This window comes from Stylophora pistillata, chromosome 4 (assembly GCF_964205215.1).
Source record: "Stylophora pistillata chromosome 4, jaStyPist1.2, whole genome shotgun sequence".
NCBI classification, from domain to species: Eukaryota; Metazoa; Cnidaria; class Anthozoa; order Scleractinia; family Pocilloporidae; genus Stylophora; species Stylophora pistillata.
The window spans coordinates 4771997-4792396 of record NC_142522.1 but is presented as its reverse complement, the minus strand read 5'-3'; the positions used below and the strand labels follow the sequence as shown (position 1 = coordinate 4792396).

Sequence of the window (20400 nt, the reverse complement as noted above, 5' to 3'; positions counted from 1 at the left end):
CAAGTTGCGTCTACAACCTATTGCTTTTTATGCTTCGTCTTCAGCGAGTCCAGATTTCTATGATGAAGAGAGTAGGTGCGATTGGTACGTTCATGATGGATGGGTTCTGAATACTCATTTGGCGGGAATGGGAAAGCGAGGTAAGCTGTTTGATCGTCAGTTGGCGATAACAAAGTAATGCTTTATCACCGATAACGGTCGTTTGCTTTCCCTTTCCCCATAATTGCAAGAGTAAATACAGAATTTTTAAAACAATTTTTTTAAGTGATGTAATAACCTTTGTCAAGTTTCAAAATGGCGCCGTCCAGGGATGCACTTTTTGGCATATTTCAAAACGATTTTTCCTTTAGGAAGTTAGGATATTCTTTGGAACCTTAAAATGCAGTCCCCACTATGATTTCACGTATACTTTTTAATGTCGGCGACAAAATCATATGGTATCCAAAGCAGATCACTCCTTAACACGAAGCCGTATTTTTTTGTCAGTAGAATACGTCTCTCTACCGGCTGAAGCATCAGAACTTCCAGGTTTTCTCTCGTCTCCCATCATCAACAGCATTGCTTATGAATGGAAGTGCCTTCGTTTCTGGCGCAGGGCTTCGTTAACTGTGTTATTAAACAACACAAAGACGAACAAAACTCAACGTCTTTTTCATGAAGAAGAGGCAACTAATATGTGGCGTTACACACAGCTTCCAATACCGGTCAATTCAATTCAAATTCAGGTAGTTAATACTCTCCTTCGCAGCCTTTTGTTAGGTCTCGCCACGCAACGTCAAGCTCGTGAAGAAAACTCGTTGTTTACCCTACTAACAACAGGTGTGACGTGAGAGAACTTCCAGACCACACAAATGCTGCGAAGGAGAAAAACTCCTAACGTGGTTACGATTTAACGATGTCGTAGTATCTTCTAAGACGGTGTTCTTAGACGGCGTTCCTGGAACTAGAGTGGGTTAAACTCGAACATTCCTTTTTCCAATAAAACCTATCTTCTCGTGCTTGTACATGCCTGAGCTTATCATGTTTGCCTTTTTATAACCTACCACAGATTCATTTTGTTGGTGTCAGCAAATTCACTCATGGACCATTTCTGGCCATTGATAATGTTTCTTTCACCAAAGAACCCTGCAAACTGATTCCTTGGAGTGCTGGTAAAGGTAAGGGTTATGCTAGATGTTACGTATTCATAGTAAACTGAACTTCGTGTCACGTTCTGTTTTTACGTCGCAGGCATTCGCTGTGCCCATTAACCTCTTAATCCCATGACTAACTAATCAATGTGACACCATGGTGAACTCGTGGATGTGCTGTGCAGAATATGAATAAGATTAATGTAATTGTACTTAAACCTCAATGGTCCTATTATTCCAATTGAATAAACAGATTAAAGCTTTCAATCCCCACATAAGACTTAAATTTTCAAGAAATATGCGTCATTCATTAAGGGGAATGAATATTCAGATTTTAGGGTTAGATGGCGAAAGGAGGAAGGCCATAATATTTTGGGAACATTTGTCACGCCCAAAGCTGCATTAGAATAGAGAAACTGAAACAGTTTTCTTCTTTTCACCTCCACACTCGCATTTTTCCAAGGAGAGCCGTTGAAAATAACCTAATGGGAATGCAGGCTTATGTGGAAGGCTTTTATCAATCATAGTTCAGTTGTTGTTTAAACCTGCTCCTGCATTTTTTTAACCTGCCAATTCATTGTTCCATCATATTTCCATCTTAAGCAATAGCAAGTGCAAGCGTAAATTCTCTAACAACGGAATTTTATATTACGCTAATACGATGACGACCAAACAGCTTTTACTTCTTTCGGGCGATGTTGAAACCAACCCCGGATGGCAAAGCGTGATTGACCAAACGGGAAATTATCTGCAGGACTTCGCAAGGTCTGTGTACCAGGCATTAAACCTAAGTGTAGCACACATTACACAAACCACACATAGCACACAAACCGCCTCCCGGTTAGCTCAATGGATAGAGCGCTGGACTGTAGTGCGGGAGGTCGAGGGTTCGAGCCCCGGCTGGACCAACACTCAAGGTCTTAAAATAATTGAGAAGAATTTGCTACCTTTCTATAACATCAAGAAATGGTTAGATATTCTAGTCTTTTCGGATAGGGACGAATAAATGGAGGTCCCGTCTCCTGCAGGGTTGGGGCAGGAGACGTTAATTTCCCACACACGAGATTACTGTGTGATGGATGTCCTCCCCTGGGGTGGGATGGGTGGGTTAGGACAGCAGGTCCACATCAGCTATTATAGCTGCCAATTAATCAACCTGCTTAAACAAATAAATGAACTTCAACTTCAACATTAATATCCGCAGCCTTAGGAATAAGGTCGACGAGACAAAAATATTGCTGCACGTCTGCCGTTTTGATATTCTTGCGATTACTGAAACTCACTTGGATCGGAAAATTTCCAATCGATCGTCAACTCGAGATTGATAACTACAAGATTATCCGAAGGGACAGAGACGCTAACACCATCGGCGGTGGATGTTTATCTTTGATAGACTTCAGGTCATACTCGAGAAACTCTGGATTAAACACTGCAATGTAGTTATCATTGGCGACTTAAATTGCGATAGTACTTGTTTCACTGACGGTTCAATTTCCTCCACTTCTGGCCAAAAATGACAGGATTTGTTATCTCACTTTGACCACACGGTTATCGATGATAAACCAACTAGGGTAACTAGGGTAACAAGTGATACGTCAACTCGGATTGACCGGTAATAAGCAGCAAGCGTAACCTGATAAAGAGCACCAGAACAATCGAGCTTGGAGTCTCGGACCACATGTTTGTACATGCATCAGTCCAAACAAGGATCAAGCGACCTCCTACCTTGATTTCGTTGTTTTGCAACGATTTGCCTGATATAGTTGGGGATTGTGATGGTGAAATTCACATTTATGCTGATGACACTACGATTTACGCGGCTGCGTCTTCTCCTTATATGGTTGCTGTTGTCTTGAACGTTATCCTTCAGAAGTTGTATGACTGGTGCTTCCTTAACCGCCTCATACCCCACCCTTGTGAAACCGAGTATGTGATTTTAATGCGTGACCGGTTTGTTGGGCCGCTGCAACCAGTGATATTGGGGAACAGTGTGGTCACTCAAGTTAAATCATCTGGGTGTTTAGGAGTAGAAGTTGATAGTGACCTTAATTGGAACGCTCACGTAAAAGAGTTAATACGATTAAATCCTTTTCACAAAAGTTGAACCTTCTCAAGTCCTTATATTTCTTACCTACTACAGCGAGAGCTGAATTTTATTTCAAAGTAATTCTACCATCTGTTACCTATGGGTTGATTGTATGGGGTTCCTGCGGCAAATCGCTCTTTGATGAGCTGGAGAGAATACATGTACGTGCCGCAAAGATCATCTACGGCCTCAATTGGTACACACCAAGTGATTTTATCTTAGCCCAATGCAAGTGGCGCACTGTTAAAAATTTATACGAACATAGATTACTTATCTTGGCACATAACTGTTTCTATAACTTTTTACCCGCTCCCATTATGAAGCTGTTTACGAAATATGAGTGCATCTATAACTTGCGTAGGAAATTGACCTTTTTATTACCAAAACCAAACACTGAAGTTCTTCGCAAGTCCACCTGTTACAAAGCCGCATCTCTATGGAATTCTCTTGACAATCATACGCGTGCAATTTCAAGAAAAAGCTTATTTAAAAATTTTCTAAAACACAAAACCTCATACGCTTAGTTAAATTTATAGATGAATAATATTTTAATTGATTTTTAATTAATTGGGTTAATTTTTAAATATTCGATATTAGGTCAATTAGGTTGATTTTAAATCAAGGTTAATTAATTAAGTAGGTTAATTTATATATACACGACCATATTAGGTTAATTAGGATAATTAGGTTGATTATTAAATACACGACCACATCAGCTCCGCTGTAATTTTTATCGTGTTTAAATAAATGTTGTTGTTGTTGTTGTTGATCCAGTGTTAAATCAATTAGATGACAGTCCATGTGACATATCGCAAGACTGGTGTGGATGGAAAAGTATTCATGGCTGGAAGGGTCTCAAGAACAAGGAGCTTGACTATATCTATCAGAACGACAGTGGTGATACTGGTAATGACAAACAGGGCGGTGTTGGCGACTCTGTTCACTCCAATGGTTTTGGTGGGTAAATTTTTGATATATTACATGAAAAAAATTCATTCATCGTACATTTCTATAACTTTCTTCTTTGCTGTTTGGGGAAATTAAACTCATGAACTGGAAATTCAAAACTAACTTTTTAAAAGAAAATCTCAGCTACAATCGTAATGCGCTGCCAAGTCGTTTAGCGCAGGGATTTCAAAAGAAGAACCCAATTGAGTAAATGACTGTAAGATTTAGAACTGGAATCCTCAAATGTGAAACCCAAGGGCCTAAACTACTCTGACACTTGATATCCTTATTATCATGTGAGTTTGACCGTAATATTTATAGCGCATGACTTAATTAGTTTGTACGTTTCTGAATTTTATTGTTCTCGGCGACACAAATACGGTTGAACCTCTCGCAAGCGACCATCCGAAATTTCGAGTCTAGGTGATCTCTTAGGGAAGGTGGTCGCTTACCGGGTTCCATATCTCGAGTAATTTTCATATGGTGACCGGACACTTTCCGGCAAAAAAAAAAAAAAAAAAAAAGAACTTATGATCTATGGCGATTATTTTGTATCTCACATATTATTTAATACAGCGTGTTTGGGACAATTCTCGTTAAATAAACTTGGTTGGTTTGTTATTCTAAGGGGTGCTGTCTAAATTTCTGTGGGAACCGAACACAAGCAAAAATTCACGCGGTAAAGCCATTTCGGGTAGCACTTCAGGTGGCTCTACTTTAACAACATATGTTGAAACAATTTTCAGTTTCCGCTTGTGAGAGAAAAACGGATTGTCTGTCAAGTGGTCTCCTACGGGAGGTTGAGAATCTCTAAGAGAGGTCGATCACGAGAGGTGGTCACTTACGAGAGGTTCCATTTATTGGGATCGAACTTGGAAACTTTTTGTATTTTGAAAAAGTGGTCGCTAACGAGAGGTGTTCATTAACGAGAGGCAGTCGCAAAGGAAGGTCCGACTCTAATTTTGTTTCAGCGCGCAAGCTTCCGAGCACATTCAGGAAAAAGGTTTCCCGTAATCCTCATACTTCCCCTCTGAAATGAAAATTTATTAAATGGAGGTTGAAAATGGATCTGTCTTGTCACTGCATCCTCTATCAAAGTCTCAGCTGTATATGGTTTGCTATATAATTAACAGGAAATTTTTTTTCAACATTACATGAATTCTTGATCCAGGAAACGACGCGATTCATCTTCCTGATAATGATCTTGGCTATGTGTCGTTCTCGGAAAGTTTATCTCTCCACAAGGGTTTTACGCTCTGCTTTTGGTTAAAGACCTCTCATGGTGGTTTTTTCATCGAATATAAAGTCTCCAGGGAGCAAGGCGAGTCGCCGCAACTGGGATGCTACGTCAGTAACGACACTTTTGTATTACAAATGGAAAACAAGGGGAGGTAGGAAACAGAATATTCAATTCATTCATTGTTCCCTTGGAAGGTGCATAAAAGAGAATTTAAGCAAACTGCATAAGCAAGGTCAACGAGGACGAGGCACGACCAAACTAAAAGTTTGACGAGCCGAAATATAGCTCTGCGGGTGGTTTTCATTTCGTGGCCGTCCTCTACAGAACAACAACGGGATACCGCTAATTCTTCAGGAGTCAGAAAAGTGGAACACCAAAAGCAAATAAATCAAGTTTCTATTCTATTCTTAAAAGCAGTCAGTGCTACCATTCGTTCAAATTCAACTGGATTCATTTCTTAGCTTCTCTTTTCGTCGGCACCACAGCTGAGACTGCTTAAGATTCCTAATTTTTCGAGAACCAGTTTGGGTAAGAGGGCGTAAAGGAGAATTAACAATTTCTAATGATAATACATCCTGGAATGCACTTACTATTGTAACTTAGTGAGTGGCCCATGCCACCATATGGATGAATGGATGGATGAATAGATGAAATTGAATGCCTGATTATCATTAAATTTTATTCATAGGAAAATACCGATGAGCGTAACAGATGACATGTGGCACCACGTGTGTGTATTGTGGAATAATCGTAAGGGGCTCACGCAGGTGTTCAAAGACGGCGAGAGAAGATACAGTTCATTTGAATTTGATTTGAAGTCGATCGAAGGTACCTTTTGTAGAGAAATTATTGAAATTTGCCGAGTGGCTTCAGCGAAAGTGTTGTTTTTCTTAGCGTCTGGTTGATTTTGCTTTGCATTTTTCCACTGTTACTTTCTAACTAGACCATCTTCAATTTATCGTAATAGATGGCTGATTTTAAACGAGATCGCCGAGGTACAATTAACTTCTGCGATCACAAATTAAGCTGAGAGTTAAATTCGTGAGTTATCGAACTTCCGGATGATGACATAATTTTTTTCAGAAAATTTAAGTGTTGTAACAAAATTGCTACAATTTCTTAACCTGTTGCACACAGGGGTAGGAACCATGACCATTGGTTTCAGAAATCCCAGCGACAATGCGTCAATTGCTTCGGGTGTACTGAGTGGTTTCAATCTGTGGGGTCACCCAATGCCAGTCGAGGAGATACTGCGCATGTCATTTGGATGTGACAGCGAAGAGGGTGACATGAAGGCCTGGAATACAGTCAGAGAAGGGTTGCAGAAAGAAGTGGAAGTAAAATTGTTTCCAACCTGCAGTGATAGAGGAGGCAAGTTCCCAGTGACGAGAATTTGATTGCAATCGGTCCTTAATTTATTGCTCTAAACTTTGAGTATGAAAAGATCCTTTTGGCTGTTTAAGGGAGTTTTGAAACTGAGCTGCGAAACCACAAGAAGAAACGAGCGAAAAAGTTGTAATTTATCACTTTGCAAATCCAATTCTCATTTACCCGGTTACACCATAATCCGAAAAAACTTTTGTTCTTAATCCATGTCGGGAAAGGCTTTAGTTCTACAGCTGATTGAGAGAAATTAGTGAAGGGAAGAAATCTGGAACCATGCTCGACTCTGAGCCAGGAACCGCTGCATCAATGTCGCAATTTAATTAACTTTCTCCTATGATGGCTCTTGAAATTTGATGTTTTGTTGGTTCGCTCAACATGTTGCTAAATGTTCTTTGTTTCTTGGTCATTTATCGATAGAGTTTACGATGATCTTATGTAAATAAAATGCGTTCAATTTTATCTCTGATCCAGGTGGCCGACTTGTCGTGGACACCAACGTCATCCACTTTACCCAGTTGGCTGTTCTCATGAGTCCGCTATACAATAGATCACATGACTGGCCTAGTGAGTGCCTAAAGTTTCGTTACATGTTCCGGGGACCTGGGAAGAAGACACTTACAATTTACCAGAAGACAAAAACCTACCGTAAAATTCCAATCTGGATTTCAGGAAGCAACACCGGCAAGAACTGGCTTTACGGACAAGTTCCTTTGAATTCTCTTTCTGAGTTTCAGGCAAGTGTCTCGGGATATTATGTTAGAAGCAAATTCTGCTCAGAAGGGATAAATGTTTGTGTTCGCGGTATAAAAAAAAAAAAAGGGTTTCCAGGTTTTAAGCATAGAAAAGTATTAGAAAAACTTAACCAGTTGCTCATTACCCGCAGCTTTCCATTGTATTTTACTTCGAATAAAGCTTTCCAACAGGGCCCAGTTGTTCAAAGAGCGGATAACACTATCCAACGGATAAATCGCTATCCAGCGGATAAGCGTTAACAAAACGTACTGCGCTATCCACCGGATAGAGATTTTATCCAGTGAATAGCATTATCTATCCTTCGAACAACCGGAGCCAGAACGATAGTTCTCCTCAAAAAACAATTCCGTAGCGTGGCGTAAAGTTCTTTGTTTATGCAATTTTCTCCATTTTCATGTCCACTTATTTTAGCTTTTCGGGGATGACGAGTTACAGTGATCGACCATTAATATGAGTTTTTTTTGTTACATATTTTTCTTCCTTTTTTTGCTATCGTCTGATACAATAAACAGGTGCTAATAGAAGGAAAAACAGAGACAAGGGAAGACTTGATAGCATTGGCAGGATTGTACATTGAGGAGGGAAACCTTTGCCAACACAAACCCTTATCAGCTAAACAAGGTATGGTTTAAGTAGAAACATTCCTTAACGGCACTAAACCGCATTCACATTGTGGAGAAAGCTTTTGGAAAGGGATGAAAATTACACTCTTGAAAAACTGCACAAACTGACAAATGAACAAAAGCGCCACTTTCCATCTTTGCCTTATCGACTTTTCGGAGGATAAAAGAGGACTAACGGACGTCGCCTTTTACAAAATTGACACAAATTGACAAAAGCATCACCTTCCATCTTTGCCATATCGACTTTTTGAAGGATAAATTACCTCCCTTCAGCGGTTTCTTAGTTTTATTCCCGAACCTAGCATCACAGATTGGTTGAATGTAACGTTGGTCCTCCTCTTCGCTTCGCAATCGCACGTTTAAACAAAATATGTTCAATTTTTTCTTGAATGTGGAAGGGGTTTTCAATAACTACCTGATTGGCCACAATATTTACAGACTGTCCTTTTGTTATAAGAAACATACCAGCTCCATTTTGTCTCAGCAACTAACAGTTCTTTCATCCTGTTTCAGCCTGTAACGAAAGACTGACTAACAAGTCGGGATATTTCTTCTCTCCTTTATATCCGGGACATTCTCCTGATGACATTCTTTGCAGATGGCTCATAACCGTCCCACAACGTCATATAATCCACTTGAAGTTCCAAGAATTCAGACTCAGAGAACACCCCACATGTGATAAATGTTTTGTGGAAGTTTTTGATGGTAGCGAAAAAACTGGACCCTCGTTGGGCAAATTCTGCGGCTTTCTGTTTCCTCCAGTTTTCTTATCTTCGTCGAATCATTTAACAGTTTTTCTGAGCTGTCACGGAAATTTACCTGTGGCCAGATTAAAGGCCTTGTATCATTCTGTTTCAGGTAAATGAAAATCACAAAGTTTATTGCGTTTTTGTCATGATTCCTTTTTTCATTCTGCTTTATTGTTCAGCACTTAAGGTGTGGTCTCCATGCTGGAGATAGGGCTCATTTATGGGTGGAAGAAGGCTGTTAAGAAATCCCCTAGGGTGTCAAATACGATTCATTATTTTGTATTTAGAAAATTTGCCCAAATCTAATGAATGCCATCCATGATATACCTTTCTTTGGTTGAAAAAAATGCGAAATACCAAAGAAAACCAATTCAGGATTTTTGAATATAAGTATATTCTGTTCTGAGTGCATTTAAAAGAGACAAGTCTTTTATTATGCATTAAACTTCTGATCAAGGTTACCAGTAGTACTCCATTCACAGTATTCTTGACTAACGTCTTTGAGTCCTTTTATTTCTTTCCAGTACTCTTTTATGGGGGTATTTAAGAGCTCTTCTTTTCTTTTTCCAGCCAAGGACAATGACGAACCATCCTGTTCACGTCGGCAAAGTAAACAATCTTTGGGTCTCGTGCTCTAATTTTATGCCTCTGATTTACTGTTTGCGCGTTTTCCTATCATCCCAGATTTGGACGTTAGTTGTCAGCTGTAGTCTGAATGATAGTATTGTTTTCTCTTGTTTTTAGGTTGTCCATCGAGCTGCAAATGTGAAGATTTCGGTGAAGGCAAAGACAAAGGGATTCTTGTAACTGGAGTAGACTTGCTCAGTATTCCAGCTAATCTCCCCCCTAATACTCGAGCTGTGTAAGCCATGAAAAACTTAATAGTTTTGTTGTTTTTCAACTTCATCATTGACATATCCACATTGTTTTCCTTTTCTTTGTTAGCTAGCTGCTCTGTTGGTTTGTGATGATTAGAATTTCTATTCTTGTTTACTGCAAGTTTAATATTTCTTTCAAGGTTTTTCCAGAAAAATCGGATACGTCAGTTACAAGAAAAGGCCTTTGCAAATCTCGACAAGCTAGAATATATGTGAGTAAACTTTACATTTGTTGATTAAAAGAATTAAAAATCTGCATCAAGATTTCTGCTATAGAGTTAGGTGAACTGGCTGGGGAACTTAACGAGCTGATTACTTTTTTTTCTAGAGACTTGAGCTTCAATATTCTGCTTCGCCTCAGAGAAAACTGCTTTCAAAATGTCTCATCCGTCAAAACTATGTTAGTATGCATCACGACATTTTAAGGGTAATTTTTTTTGCCGAGTGAGTTGTTTCTTCATTTAAACACTGCAGTCCTCGATTGGGAAAACCGCATAATACGGTCTTTTTTGTCTTTACACTTGCATAAACCAAGAAAATAAGGTGGAGATGCTGTGATCTGATATCCAAGAGGGTTTTAAAAGCTGCTATCCCATTTCAGATCCAAATGGTAACATCTGGGCACATTTGCTTGCCCAATGGTGACAAAAGCGAAACCCTCTACGGTCGTGTATATCTATTTAGCTGTCAGAAGAGAGTCGCTTTAAGGCTGTTATCAGTTATATGTTCATTAAATTTAACGCTGTACTTTTTGTTCCAGGAGACTGAACTTCAACTTCTTACAATCCCTTCTCAACGGAGTCTTTCTTGAACTTCCTAAATTACGCGTTCTGTAAGTATTTGGGTACCTTAAAGGCCGACCCTCATCACAGGTTTGTCACCATGGATCGATTTTAATCAAAGGCGGGAAGTCATAGTGGGTGTAGTTGAACGATTTTCCATTGAGCTCGATAGTGTGTAAACGACTGACGCTTGCATACTTGTTCTTATTACGCATCCTATTCTCTAAAATGGCGGCGCAAATTTACCCGAGCAATCACAGAGTTTATACATCGACAACTCGCACTTCTTTCAACACGACTAAAAACTGAGTGTCCTTGATTGGGTCATCAGACTTCATTCCACTTCATTTTACACAATTTAAACTCAGTGAAATTTATTGATTTACTTCAGAGATTTAGGGAAAAACCGTCTTCGCAAAGTAGTAAAAGGAATGTTGGATGGACTTTTTAGAATAAAGGTTTTGTAAGTATTAACTTCTAAACTACAAGTGACCCAATTAAATTTGCAATAGTCTATTTCTCATTTGAAGCTTTCAAAATATCTTCAACAACCTTAAGTGGAGATGGCCTAAATTAAAATTTCATATTTGCTCTCAGAGGCTTGCGTTCAAACCAGATTGAGAGAGTGGAATATGGTGTTTTTGAAAACAAAAGCACCATGACCCATCTGTAAGTATTGTTATCCTTCATATATTTTAGGTAGTGTTTCCCGTGACTTAATTTGAAATAAATATAGACTGTTTGTGATGTGTCGAAATCCTTATTAAGTAATTTTAGGGGTCCGTGTACAGATTAATGGGGTTTAGTTTTTGTCCGTTGTGACACTCTGAAGACCCTATGAAGACTTCTGAAATGGAATTATTTTTAGAACAAGATTGGAAATTAGAAAGTTTCGTGGAATTGTTTATAGATCAAGATTGGAAATTCGAAATTTTCGTGGGTTTTCTTTTCCTTATTTTTCGATTAGGTTATGTATTATGGTTTAATTTTTTGATTGGCCATGTGCAATTAGGTATCTTCAGGATAACAAGCTCAAAACATTACCAGACAGCCTGTTTGAAGATCTTTCAAAGCTGAAAGTGTTGTAAGTATGGCAATCCAAAAATTGGTCATCATTAGAGAAAGAAACAAACAGTTGTGAAAACTAAGAATAATTGGTTGCCCACTGGGGCCCGTTTCTCGAAAGTCCATGTACTTACTGCTCTCGAAATTTTTTTCGCTATGTTTACATTCAACATCGTGATATCATAAGTTTTGAAATTCAAACAGTGAAATAATCAGAAAAAGAAATAGAATTGATTGTCTTTTCATCCAACATCTACACTACTGTTACCTTGATTCATGGTATACAATAGGGCTCTAAGCCCATAAAGTTACTGGTACTTCCTATATTTCCACGTATGGTAGTTGAAAAGAGCTTTGGGTTGCATCAAACTAACATCCTTCAGCTGGATGTTATCTAAATCTTTTCTCCTGCGTACTTGATTTTACATGAATATTGACAGAGACAGTTTTACATAAGTCACATCAGGAAGTAAAACGTTAGGTGGTGTAACCATTTGACTTGAGGGTGACAAGCATCTACTTTCTTCTCACAATCTTGATATCACCCCTGAATCACACATTAAGGTCAGGAGAACAAAGGAAAATTATCACAAACCAAGGAAGCTTTTGATTGTTAGCCAAATTCTTGTTGTCAATCACAGAAGAAAAGTATAGAGAAGAGTATAGAAAATATGCATACTGATGTTAGGATATAAATGGTCACACGATGATAAAACCAGCATTTTATTTTTTTGTCACTGTTTGAATGATAAGGTATCAATGGAAATAACATAGCTAGCCGATTAATTTTGTGGTCGTAGTCACCTTGAATGCCTGGAGGCTCTACACATTTTTGTTGTGTACAGTGTACTTCAGATACAATGAAACATATGAAGTTCATATATTTTGAACTGCGGTATTAGATACATATGATGCACGATCCTCGCAGTAGATAGCGCTATTTAAGCAAGAGCGAAAATCAGACCTGAAAAAAAAAAAAAAAAAAAATCAGGCCTGTACGGGATTCGAACCACTGACCTCTGCGATACTAATGCAGCGCTCTACCAATTGAGCTAACAAGCCAACTGGGAGCAGGCCGTTAAGTTGATTCGTAATAAACCCGTGAAAGTGATAAATCAGATACAATGAAATATATGAAGTTCATATATTTTGAACTGCGGTATTAGATACATATGATGCACGATCCTCGCAGTAGATAGCGCTATTTAAGCAATTGCTATTTAAGCAATAACAAGGCTTGTTAGCTCAATTGGTAGAGCGCTGTACTAGTATCGCAGAGGTCAGTGGTTCGAATCCCGTACAGGCCTGATTTTTTTCAGGTCTGATTTTCGCTATTGCTTAAATAGCGCTATCTACTGCGAGGATCGTGCATCATATGTAACAGTGTACTTCGTTTCTCGAAATGGCCCATTAAGATAGAAAATTCAAGTGAGGACCATTCAGATCCTCCACAAAACCTTTGAATTATCAATCTTATGACAGAAGTAATTTCCCTTTTTTTCCTCAGAGATTTGAGTGGGAACGAGCTAACAGCGGTGACGAAGGGAACTTTCAAAGGACTCAAATCACTGGAATATTTGTGAGTAGAGTGTTTGTTGATCGCTATATGTCGATAACAAAAACTTAAGTAAAAAAATTCCTAGGTGGTAAGCTTGACAGCTGCCTTAAATCAAATCTTAGATTTGAAAAATAATAGTTTGTCAATACGTAAATTATTTTTTATCCATTGGTACAGGTATCTAAACAAAAACAAGCTATCTGATGTACCTTCCGATGCATTTAGTGAACTAGAAAACTTGAAGTATTTGTGAGTATCTGTCAATGAACATTCTGCTCTTGTTGACCTTCGAAATTGCTCTATTTCACAAAGCGCTTTCCAATTTCGCCCAATCAGATTTAGAAGTACGGGGAGGCGGCGTGGCCGAGTGGTTAAGGTGCTGGACTTGTAGTCTGGTGGCCCAGGCTCAAATCCTCCACCCCGTCACTTACTGGATTTGTGCTCGGTTGCTCCTAGTTCAATTCCTCGGCTGCGCTCTGTAAATAGCCCACTGGTCTGCCTCATGCCAGTGGGGATTTTTAAGCACTTAGTTAGTTGACATTGTGGCTGGCAAGCCCCTGAAGGGGAGCTTCATTTTACGTATTTATTTACTTATTATTTTAAGTACCATATTAGATGGTTTTTGACCTTCCTAATGAAACAAAATTTTGCCCTAAATAATATAAACAAGTAATCGCATGTTTCGTCGTAAGGTTAAAAATTATCATCACTCTTAAAAACATGAGTGATATTACTCCTTACTTTTACAAGCCCATACAAAACTTTACGAACACACTTCAACCAGCATCAAGTACGGAAAATTATCGTGCATTTCATTGGTTGAGAGGGTGTACGGATTAATCTGAACCAATCAATAAGCAACGAAAAGCAAAACAACTGCATTCCCTTACTACTTTCGACATTTGAATAAAAACTTCTCCTCGGGAGGAGTGAGGTAAAATTGTCAATCATGCCTATCATGTGGTATTTCTTTTACGCAGGAAACTCGACCGATTTATTTTCTGCTGCTACGCCATAAAGTCAATCGAAGGAGTTGACTGCGATTCTCCAATCAACGAGTTTTCGAGCTGCGACGACCTCATGAAAAACGAAACTGTTCAGGTCTGCATCTGGATTCTGGGAATACTTGCGCTCCTTGGCAACGTCCTCGTCATAATATGGCGTACCGTTGATAAAGAAGAAAGCAGGGTTCAGTCTTGTCTGCTGACCAATCTGGCCGTAGCTGATCTGTTTATGGGCGTGTATCTATTAACGATCGCCATCATGGACTCAAGATGGCGAGGGGAATACTTTAAGCACGACATTAAATGGAGATCTAGCATCGGCTGTCAAGTCATTGGAGCTCTTTCGATGCTCTCTAGTGAAGTTTCTGTCCTGATTCTCACCATCATCACCATCGACCGACTTATCTGTATCGTCTTCCCATTCAAGTTCAAGCGCCTTACTTACAAAGCGGCCGTTTTCGCCTGCATGAGTGTATGGATGTTTGGCATAGTCATATCTGTGATTCCTATCACCGGAATAAATTACTTTTACGATAAAAGTGGTGATTTCAGTTTCTATGGTCGCTCTGCAGTCTGCCTTCCGCTTCAGCTTTCTGAGGGCACACCGGCTGGCTGGGAATACTCCGTGTCATTCTTTGTGGGTTTGAACTTCATTTCTTTCGCCTTTATCCTCGTGGCGTATATCTCAATATTTTGGACGGTAAAGCGTGCTGCACGTGCAGCGCGATCGACGAATTTCAAAAAGGAATCCGAGCTGGCTAAGAGGCTTGCCTTCATCGTGATGACAGACTTCTGCTGCTGGATGCCCATCATAACAATCAGTGTTTTATCGCTAACTGGGAATTTTGAGGATCCAAACAAAATCGCCTACGTGTGGATTGCAGTGTTTGTTCTTCCTATCAACTCCTCCATAAATCCAATCCTGTACACTTTTTCCACCCAACGAGCAAAGCAAAGCTTAACCAAAAAGGGAAAACATATCACTGGTATTGTAATGAAGACATTGAACGAGCGAATGCCAGGTGAGTAATGAACAACTATTCACCGAAATGGAGGTGGTTAGTGGTGGATATTTACCTAGCCGCGAAGCGACGAGGTAAATATCCACCGCTAACCACCGACACTGAGCTGAATAGTTGTTTTAGTAAATACTAAAACAGTGAGATATTATACACCACCGTCGTTAATTTGAGTGATTTCTTCGCTTGTCACGGATGCAAACCGGGACGCCATTTTTTCCCGAATTGCTCGAAGGTAAATAGCAAAGGATATTCGGAGTTTGACTAGCCAATCAGAGCGCGCCTTCAACGCCATCCACTTTTTTAGTATATACTAATGACAGTTATCGATGAGCTGAGTGCACTTAATTGGAGGGGATGGGCTAATGACGAATAAAGGAATAAGGAAAGCACCATTTGTTCCTTCTTTTTCTACTGGGACTTTTGGCCCCTGTTATTTTTGCACCCTCCCCCCCCCTCACCCTCTCAACCCAGAGCCTGACACAGTTGTTATCATCTTTGGAGTCCCTCTCAGAAATATTGGGGACCAGAAGCATGTAGAACGGGAGCAACGAGGAAACCGTCCATAATGATTTCGTGGGTGGCTAGATGCCTTTGGACCTCATCTTCGGCATAATTTTTAAGTTAAAATTGAACACCCTTGCATTCCACAAAAAGATGTAAATGATTCGCCGTTCTCAGACCACATAAATTTTGGCGATTTCATATTGTTTTTAGCAGAGTATGGCCAATCATGGTTTGCTTGAGGTCCCTGCCAAGGTCTTGGGGGGGAGTAACTCACGAAAAGGTGAATTTCCAGAGGCAGATCCAGGGGTGAGTCCGGGGGGTCCGGACCCCCTATCAGACCTGACGCTTAAAACTTTGAGACTGAAATTCTTACATCGACAGGATCGTATATCGTATTTTAACTATCTGATTTTTTTAATTAATGAATCCAAGTAAACGGTGAGCGGCCAAGGAATTATAACGTGCAACCGCGACTGGTGGGAGGGGGTGTGGGGTGTGGGGGAGAAGTAATTTGCCTCAAAAGAGTCCAACAGTCCTTTCTGAACCAAAGTTTGGACCCCCCCAATCAAAAATTTCTGGATCCGCCCTGATCTCCCCTTTAAAGAACCTTTCAAAAGGGCACTTTGAAGAGAACTACTTCCAAGGAGTACGTTCGATATCTTATGGAAAAGTACAAGTCAAGCAACGCATATTTTCTACAATTGAAGATAAATCTCGAATGCAATCAAATTCGAGATGTGAAAAACTTGTTTTAAACGAGGAGTACTTCTTCAGTGCTGTGTGCGAGTAAGTCCTTGTATTTCTGTGGCAGTCTAACGTGTATTTGCATGATTTATTTTTATTCATCTAAGGTCGGAGGCAGGCAGGGGATTTGATGAAAACATCCCATGATGCCACCCTGATCGCCGATATCATCGCTTTCCCACGTCCCTTGCCTTCACCAGGACAGCATGAACGAGACAATAGTGAACACAATAGTGAACACATGATGCACTCTAAACTGAAGCTGATTGAGGAAGTGAATATTCTAAAAGACGACACCGCTGGAAAACCTGCCATTGTAAGTGTGTGAAATAATGTTTACCAGAAGACCAAATCCTGAATATCGTTGGGGAGAGATTTATGGAGCTATGCAAGTACATATGACATGCTACCTAAGGTGCGATCACTCTCAATGTTGCTCATCGGTCAGAGTATATTACCAGTCTGTGGAAGGTCGAATATTTCATCTCAGTTAGGATCTGAGACTTGGCTTTTATCTGAGTTAGTCACTGACTGTCTGAACAATTTGGCTGGGGATATAGTGTTCAAAGCATGCATTGGACTGAACACCAACCGGAGAAGCTAAGTTCGAGCCCTGCCAAAGTCATTGCATCGTGTTCTTGGCCAGGACATTTGACGATCATGAGCAACTGATTTACACTTAAGAGTATAATTTAATACCAGCGAACCAACAGACTCACTCAACTTAAAGACTTGTTGGATGGGAGGGGAGGGAAGGAAGGGCCATTAGGCTGGTATGGGTTTAACCTTCGCAATGAATCTTTGCTATTACAGGGTTATGCTGTAGCTTGGTCTGAGGGACGAGACTTTTCAAGTATGGTGTTATTGAAATACTTTGCCACAGAATGCAAAGAAGACTGGATTCGAGAAGTTGATGTGGCAAAGAGCCTGTGTAGTGAGAGAAAAGAATTTCCTTTTCTTCTCAATTATCGTTGGCACTCCACAGGCAAGTGAATAAAAACTCCTTGTGTTTTGTCCTCTGAACGGAATCATATACTACTAGTATGATTTGCTGTTAAACGAAAAGTTAACGAGTATCGAAATTTCCGAGGAATTAGAAACACTTTCCTACTGTTTTTAAGTGTTTTCATATCCTGCTGTGCAGATATGATTGATTGCTGCTAAATATTCTTACATGAATATAAGGCAGAAGCGCTTTGACCCCGGGTCACCCTGAGGGATTTTGAAAATTACTTGATAGGAAAAAAAATAATTCCCACGTGATCCAGAATAGATGCACTCAAAATGAGTTCAAATTTTTTAAGTAGCTAATTTTACCTTCTTGCCGTTGTTGTCAACAAAATTTTTCAGCTAACAAAGTATTTGAGCCTTTCAATGAAACCTTTTTGTAAATATGCAGGCCTGGGTTCTTGAATGAGTTTGTCAAGTCATCTAGTATTTTTATTAAGTCATTTTTCTTTCTTCTAAGGAATTCCTTCTTTGCTCAGGTATTGTTTCTATTTTTCCCTTGCAGCCCGTGACCACGATATTGATCACGGGAAAGTGAAGATTCGCGAGTTACAATCGAACAGTCTGTAAGTAACAGCTCTCATGTTAAAAGACAATTAAAAATTATCATAGAAATTCATCACAGGAACATTTGAGCGAGGCCAAAACATCAAGAAGCTCGAACAAAATTAAACTTAAATGGTTTGACGTGTTAGACGCGTTAACGAAGCCGTGATTGGCTTTAGTTTTGTATCTGATTGGTCGAGAAGGCGACGCAAGCTTTTAAGACTATCACAGGGCAAAGTAAACCAAGCCTGATGCCGAAGCAGTCTAAATTTTGAGCCCTGAAAAAGACATTCGAAACATGAAATGACCTGACCTGATCTAATAAATTGATCAGCCTTTCGCGGCCATTACAAGTCTCTTCCTGTTCAAAAAACAACTATTGCGTTTACTTTCCCACCACACTCGTAGGACAGTGAAAGAAGGAACACAAAGTAGTCGTAACTGGGCTTGTTGTATGTGATGATTTCCAAAATATATGCCCCTTTTGTTTCAGATTGATTTGCTACAATTTTGTGTCGAGTTCAACATTGCAAGATTTTCTTAGCGACGAGGGAACTGTCCTTAATTTTGATGCGGTTTGTGCTATAGCCTGTGACGTCATCAGCGCTATAGAACGACTACAGGAACTTGGGATGGTGCATAACAACGTCACAACAAGCAACATTTTGATTGCTCATTCCTTAAGGGTAAATAAACTTTTCATCTTTTTGCGAAATCGTATTAGATTCTAATTAGAATCACTCGGTCAAAAGTACGTACTATCGATTATTTTCAGCTTCTTCCCCTGAGAGCGGTCCTGGGAGGATTTTCTCGAGTGTCAAAGAAGAGCAAGCCTAATTCGTTTACCGTGAACTGGGGAGCTTATAAGCAGATTTGTCATAGCAACGATATTGAGCAGTTTGGACAGTTGATAGCCACTCTATTAGGACACTGTCATGGGTCCAGTGAATACGCCCAGGTAGGGTTATTACTAGTGACAGCTTGATAACCAGCTGCTGATCAGGAAATGAGCCCACAATCTTCCCGGTAATGTCTGGTATTGGATGGCAAGACATGGCCTGATTCAAAGCCATTAAATAGGCATGAAGAGAATGACCATTATATCGATAATGTTTTCTGTTTCTTCAAAACGAATTGAAAGAGGTAGCTTTTCTCTCCTTACTAAATTTGACTTTTTTTTCAGCTGCATGAAATCATGAACCTGTGTTTTGAGGAAACAGCCGAAAATAACGGACCTAAGGCGTCTAACATCCGCGAGTTGCTGGAGGAGATTCAGCATTGAGTTGAAGTCCGGGAGACATATTTATAAATGGAAAAAAGCTTGGCACAGTATTATTTTACTGAATGCAACTCTTATCTCTAGATGGAAAATTTTTGAAGTATTTTATTGTAAACCGTATTTACTGACTCTACTGTGTGTTCATTAGATAAAAGCTGATTTTAATAAGCTATCCATCTAATATGGAGTCCTTCTTTGCCATGCACTCTAACATATAGATTTAGCCAAGCCTAAAGGCGGAGCTCCCAAGTTCGTAATATTAATGATAACATAAAAGATGTGCATTTGCCAAGACTCGCCTGAGTCACCCCTCCCTTACGTACGCTCGGTCAGTCACGTGACAACCGAGAGGTTGACCATATTCCATGGGTGTGGGGCACTGCGCCACGCGCGCGAAGCGCGCGTGGAAGCCCCGCAACTAATGTGTCACTTACTCTTAACAAGTGTTTTGCGTATCTTACAATTTGCGCGATTCTGAAAATAAGCTTGCTATTCCGGCTTGCCACGCACTAACTCTTATAAACTATAGTGGTGCGGTTCTCTGGAACAGCTTACCCTCAGCTGCTAGGCAAGCAACATCTCTGGCTAATTTCCGACGATTGTTAATTAATTCCGACACGCATTCATGTAACAGGCTTTAATTTAATTTACCTTCTGTAATAGTTGGTAATATTTTAAATTAGACTAATATACATAGTTTATACATAGTATACATAGTTCTTCGTAACTAGTTGTAGCTTTCATATTAAACTGTTAATGCCTGATGTGTTTAACCGTGTTTAAATAAAGATGATGATGATAATGATGATGGTGACGAGGGAACCATTCATTATTTTTATTGGATGGCGGGGGGGGGGGGGTGGGGGGAGAAGTTTGAGGACTATTGAAAATCGGCTGCCAATGATAGGGGATCACACGAATATTGCAAAGCCTTATGGGGGAATCGGATCAGGTAAATTTTATCGTAGCATAATCAAAGCCTCCGAAATCTCCTCCTCACCCCTTTTCCTCCCCTCACTCTCCCCTCCCCTCCCCTCTCCTCCCCTCCCCCTCAGTTGAGAGTCCGTCATTTGCACAAATAAAAAGCTAGGAAAA

At 39.8% G+C, this 20400-nt stretch overlaps 1 protein-coding gene across 1 annotated transcript in view; it reads left to right on the top strand.

Annotated features, from left to right (window-relative positions):
* The window catches only part of LOC111320000 (MAM and LDL-receptor class A domain-containing protein 1-like), a 52297-nt gene extending 31897 nt beyond the window's left edge, over positions 1–20400 (top strand). Inside the window, exons 32-58 of the mRNA XM_088756575.1 lie at positions 45–140; positions 487–725; positions 1049–1157; positions 3991–4173; positions 5336–5555; positions 6093–6232; positions 6542–6775; positions 7262–7524; positions 8056–8164; positions 8680–9024; positions 9486–9524; positions 9660–9777; positions 9934–10005; positions 10122–10193; positions 10554–10625; positions 10967–11038; positions 11173–11244; positions 11588–11659; positions 13148–13219; positions 13376–13447; positions 14179–15224; positions 16580–16788; positions 17286–17457; positions 17986–18046; positions 18520–18712; positions 18802–18984; positions 19210–20400. Of these exons, the coding sequence (XP_088612701.1) occupies positions 45–140; positions 487–725; positions 1049–1157; positions 3991–4173; positions 5336–5555; positions 6093–6232; positions 6542–6775; positions 7262–7524; positions 8056–8164; positions 8680–9024; positions 9486–9524; positions 9660–9777; positions 9934–10005; positions 10122–10193; positions 10554–10625; positions 10967–11038; positions 11173–11244; positions 11588–11659; positions 13148–13219; positions 13376–13447; positions 14179–15224; positions 16580–16788; positions 17286–17457; positions 17986–18046; positions 18520–18712; positions 18802–18984; positions 19210–19308 (4634 nt within the window). The 3' untranslated portion in view covers positions 19309–20400. The remainder of the gene's footprint in view (positions 1–44; positions 141–486; positions 726–1048; positions 1158–3990; positions 4174–5335; positions 5556–6092; positions 6233–6541; positions 6776–7261; positions 7525–8055; positions 8165–8679; positions 9025–9485; positions 9525–9659; positions 9778–9933; positions 10006–10121; positions 10194–10553; positions 10626–10966; positions 11039–11172; positions 11245–11587; positions 11660–13147; positions 13220–13375; positions 13448–14178; positions 15225–16579; positions 16789–17285; positions 17458–17985; positions 18047–18519; positions 18713–18801; positions 18985–19209) is intronic.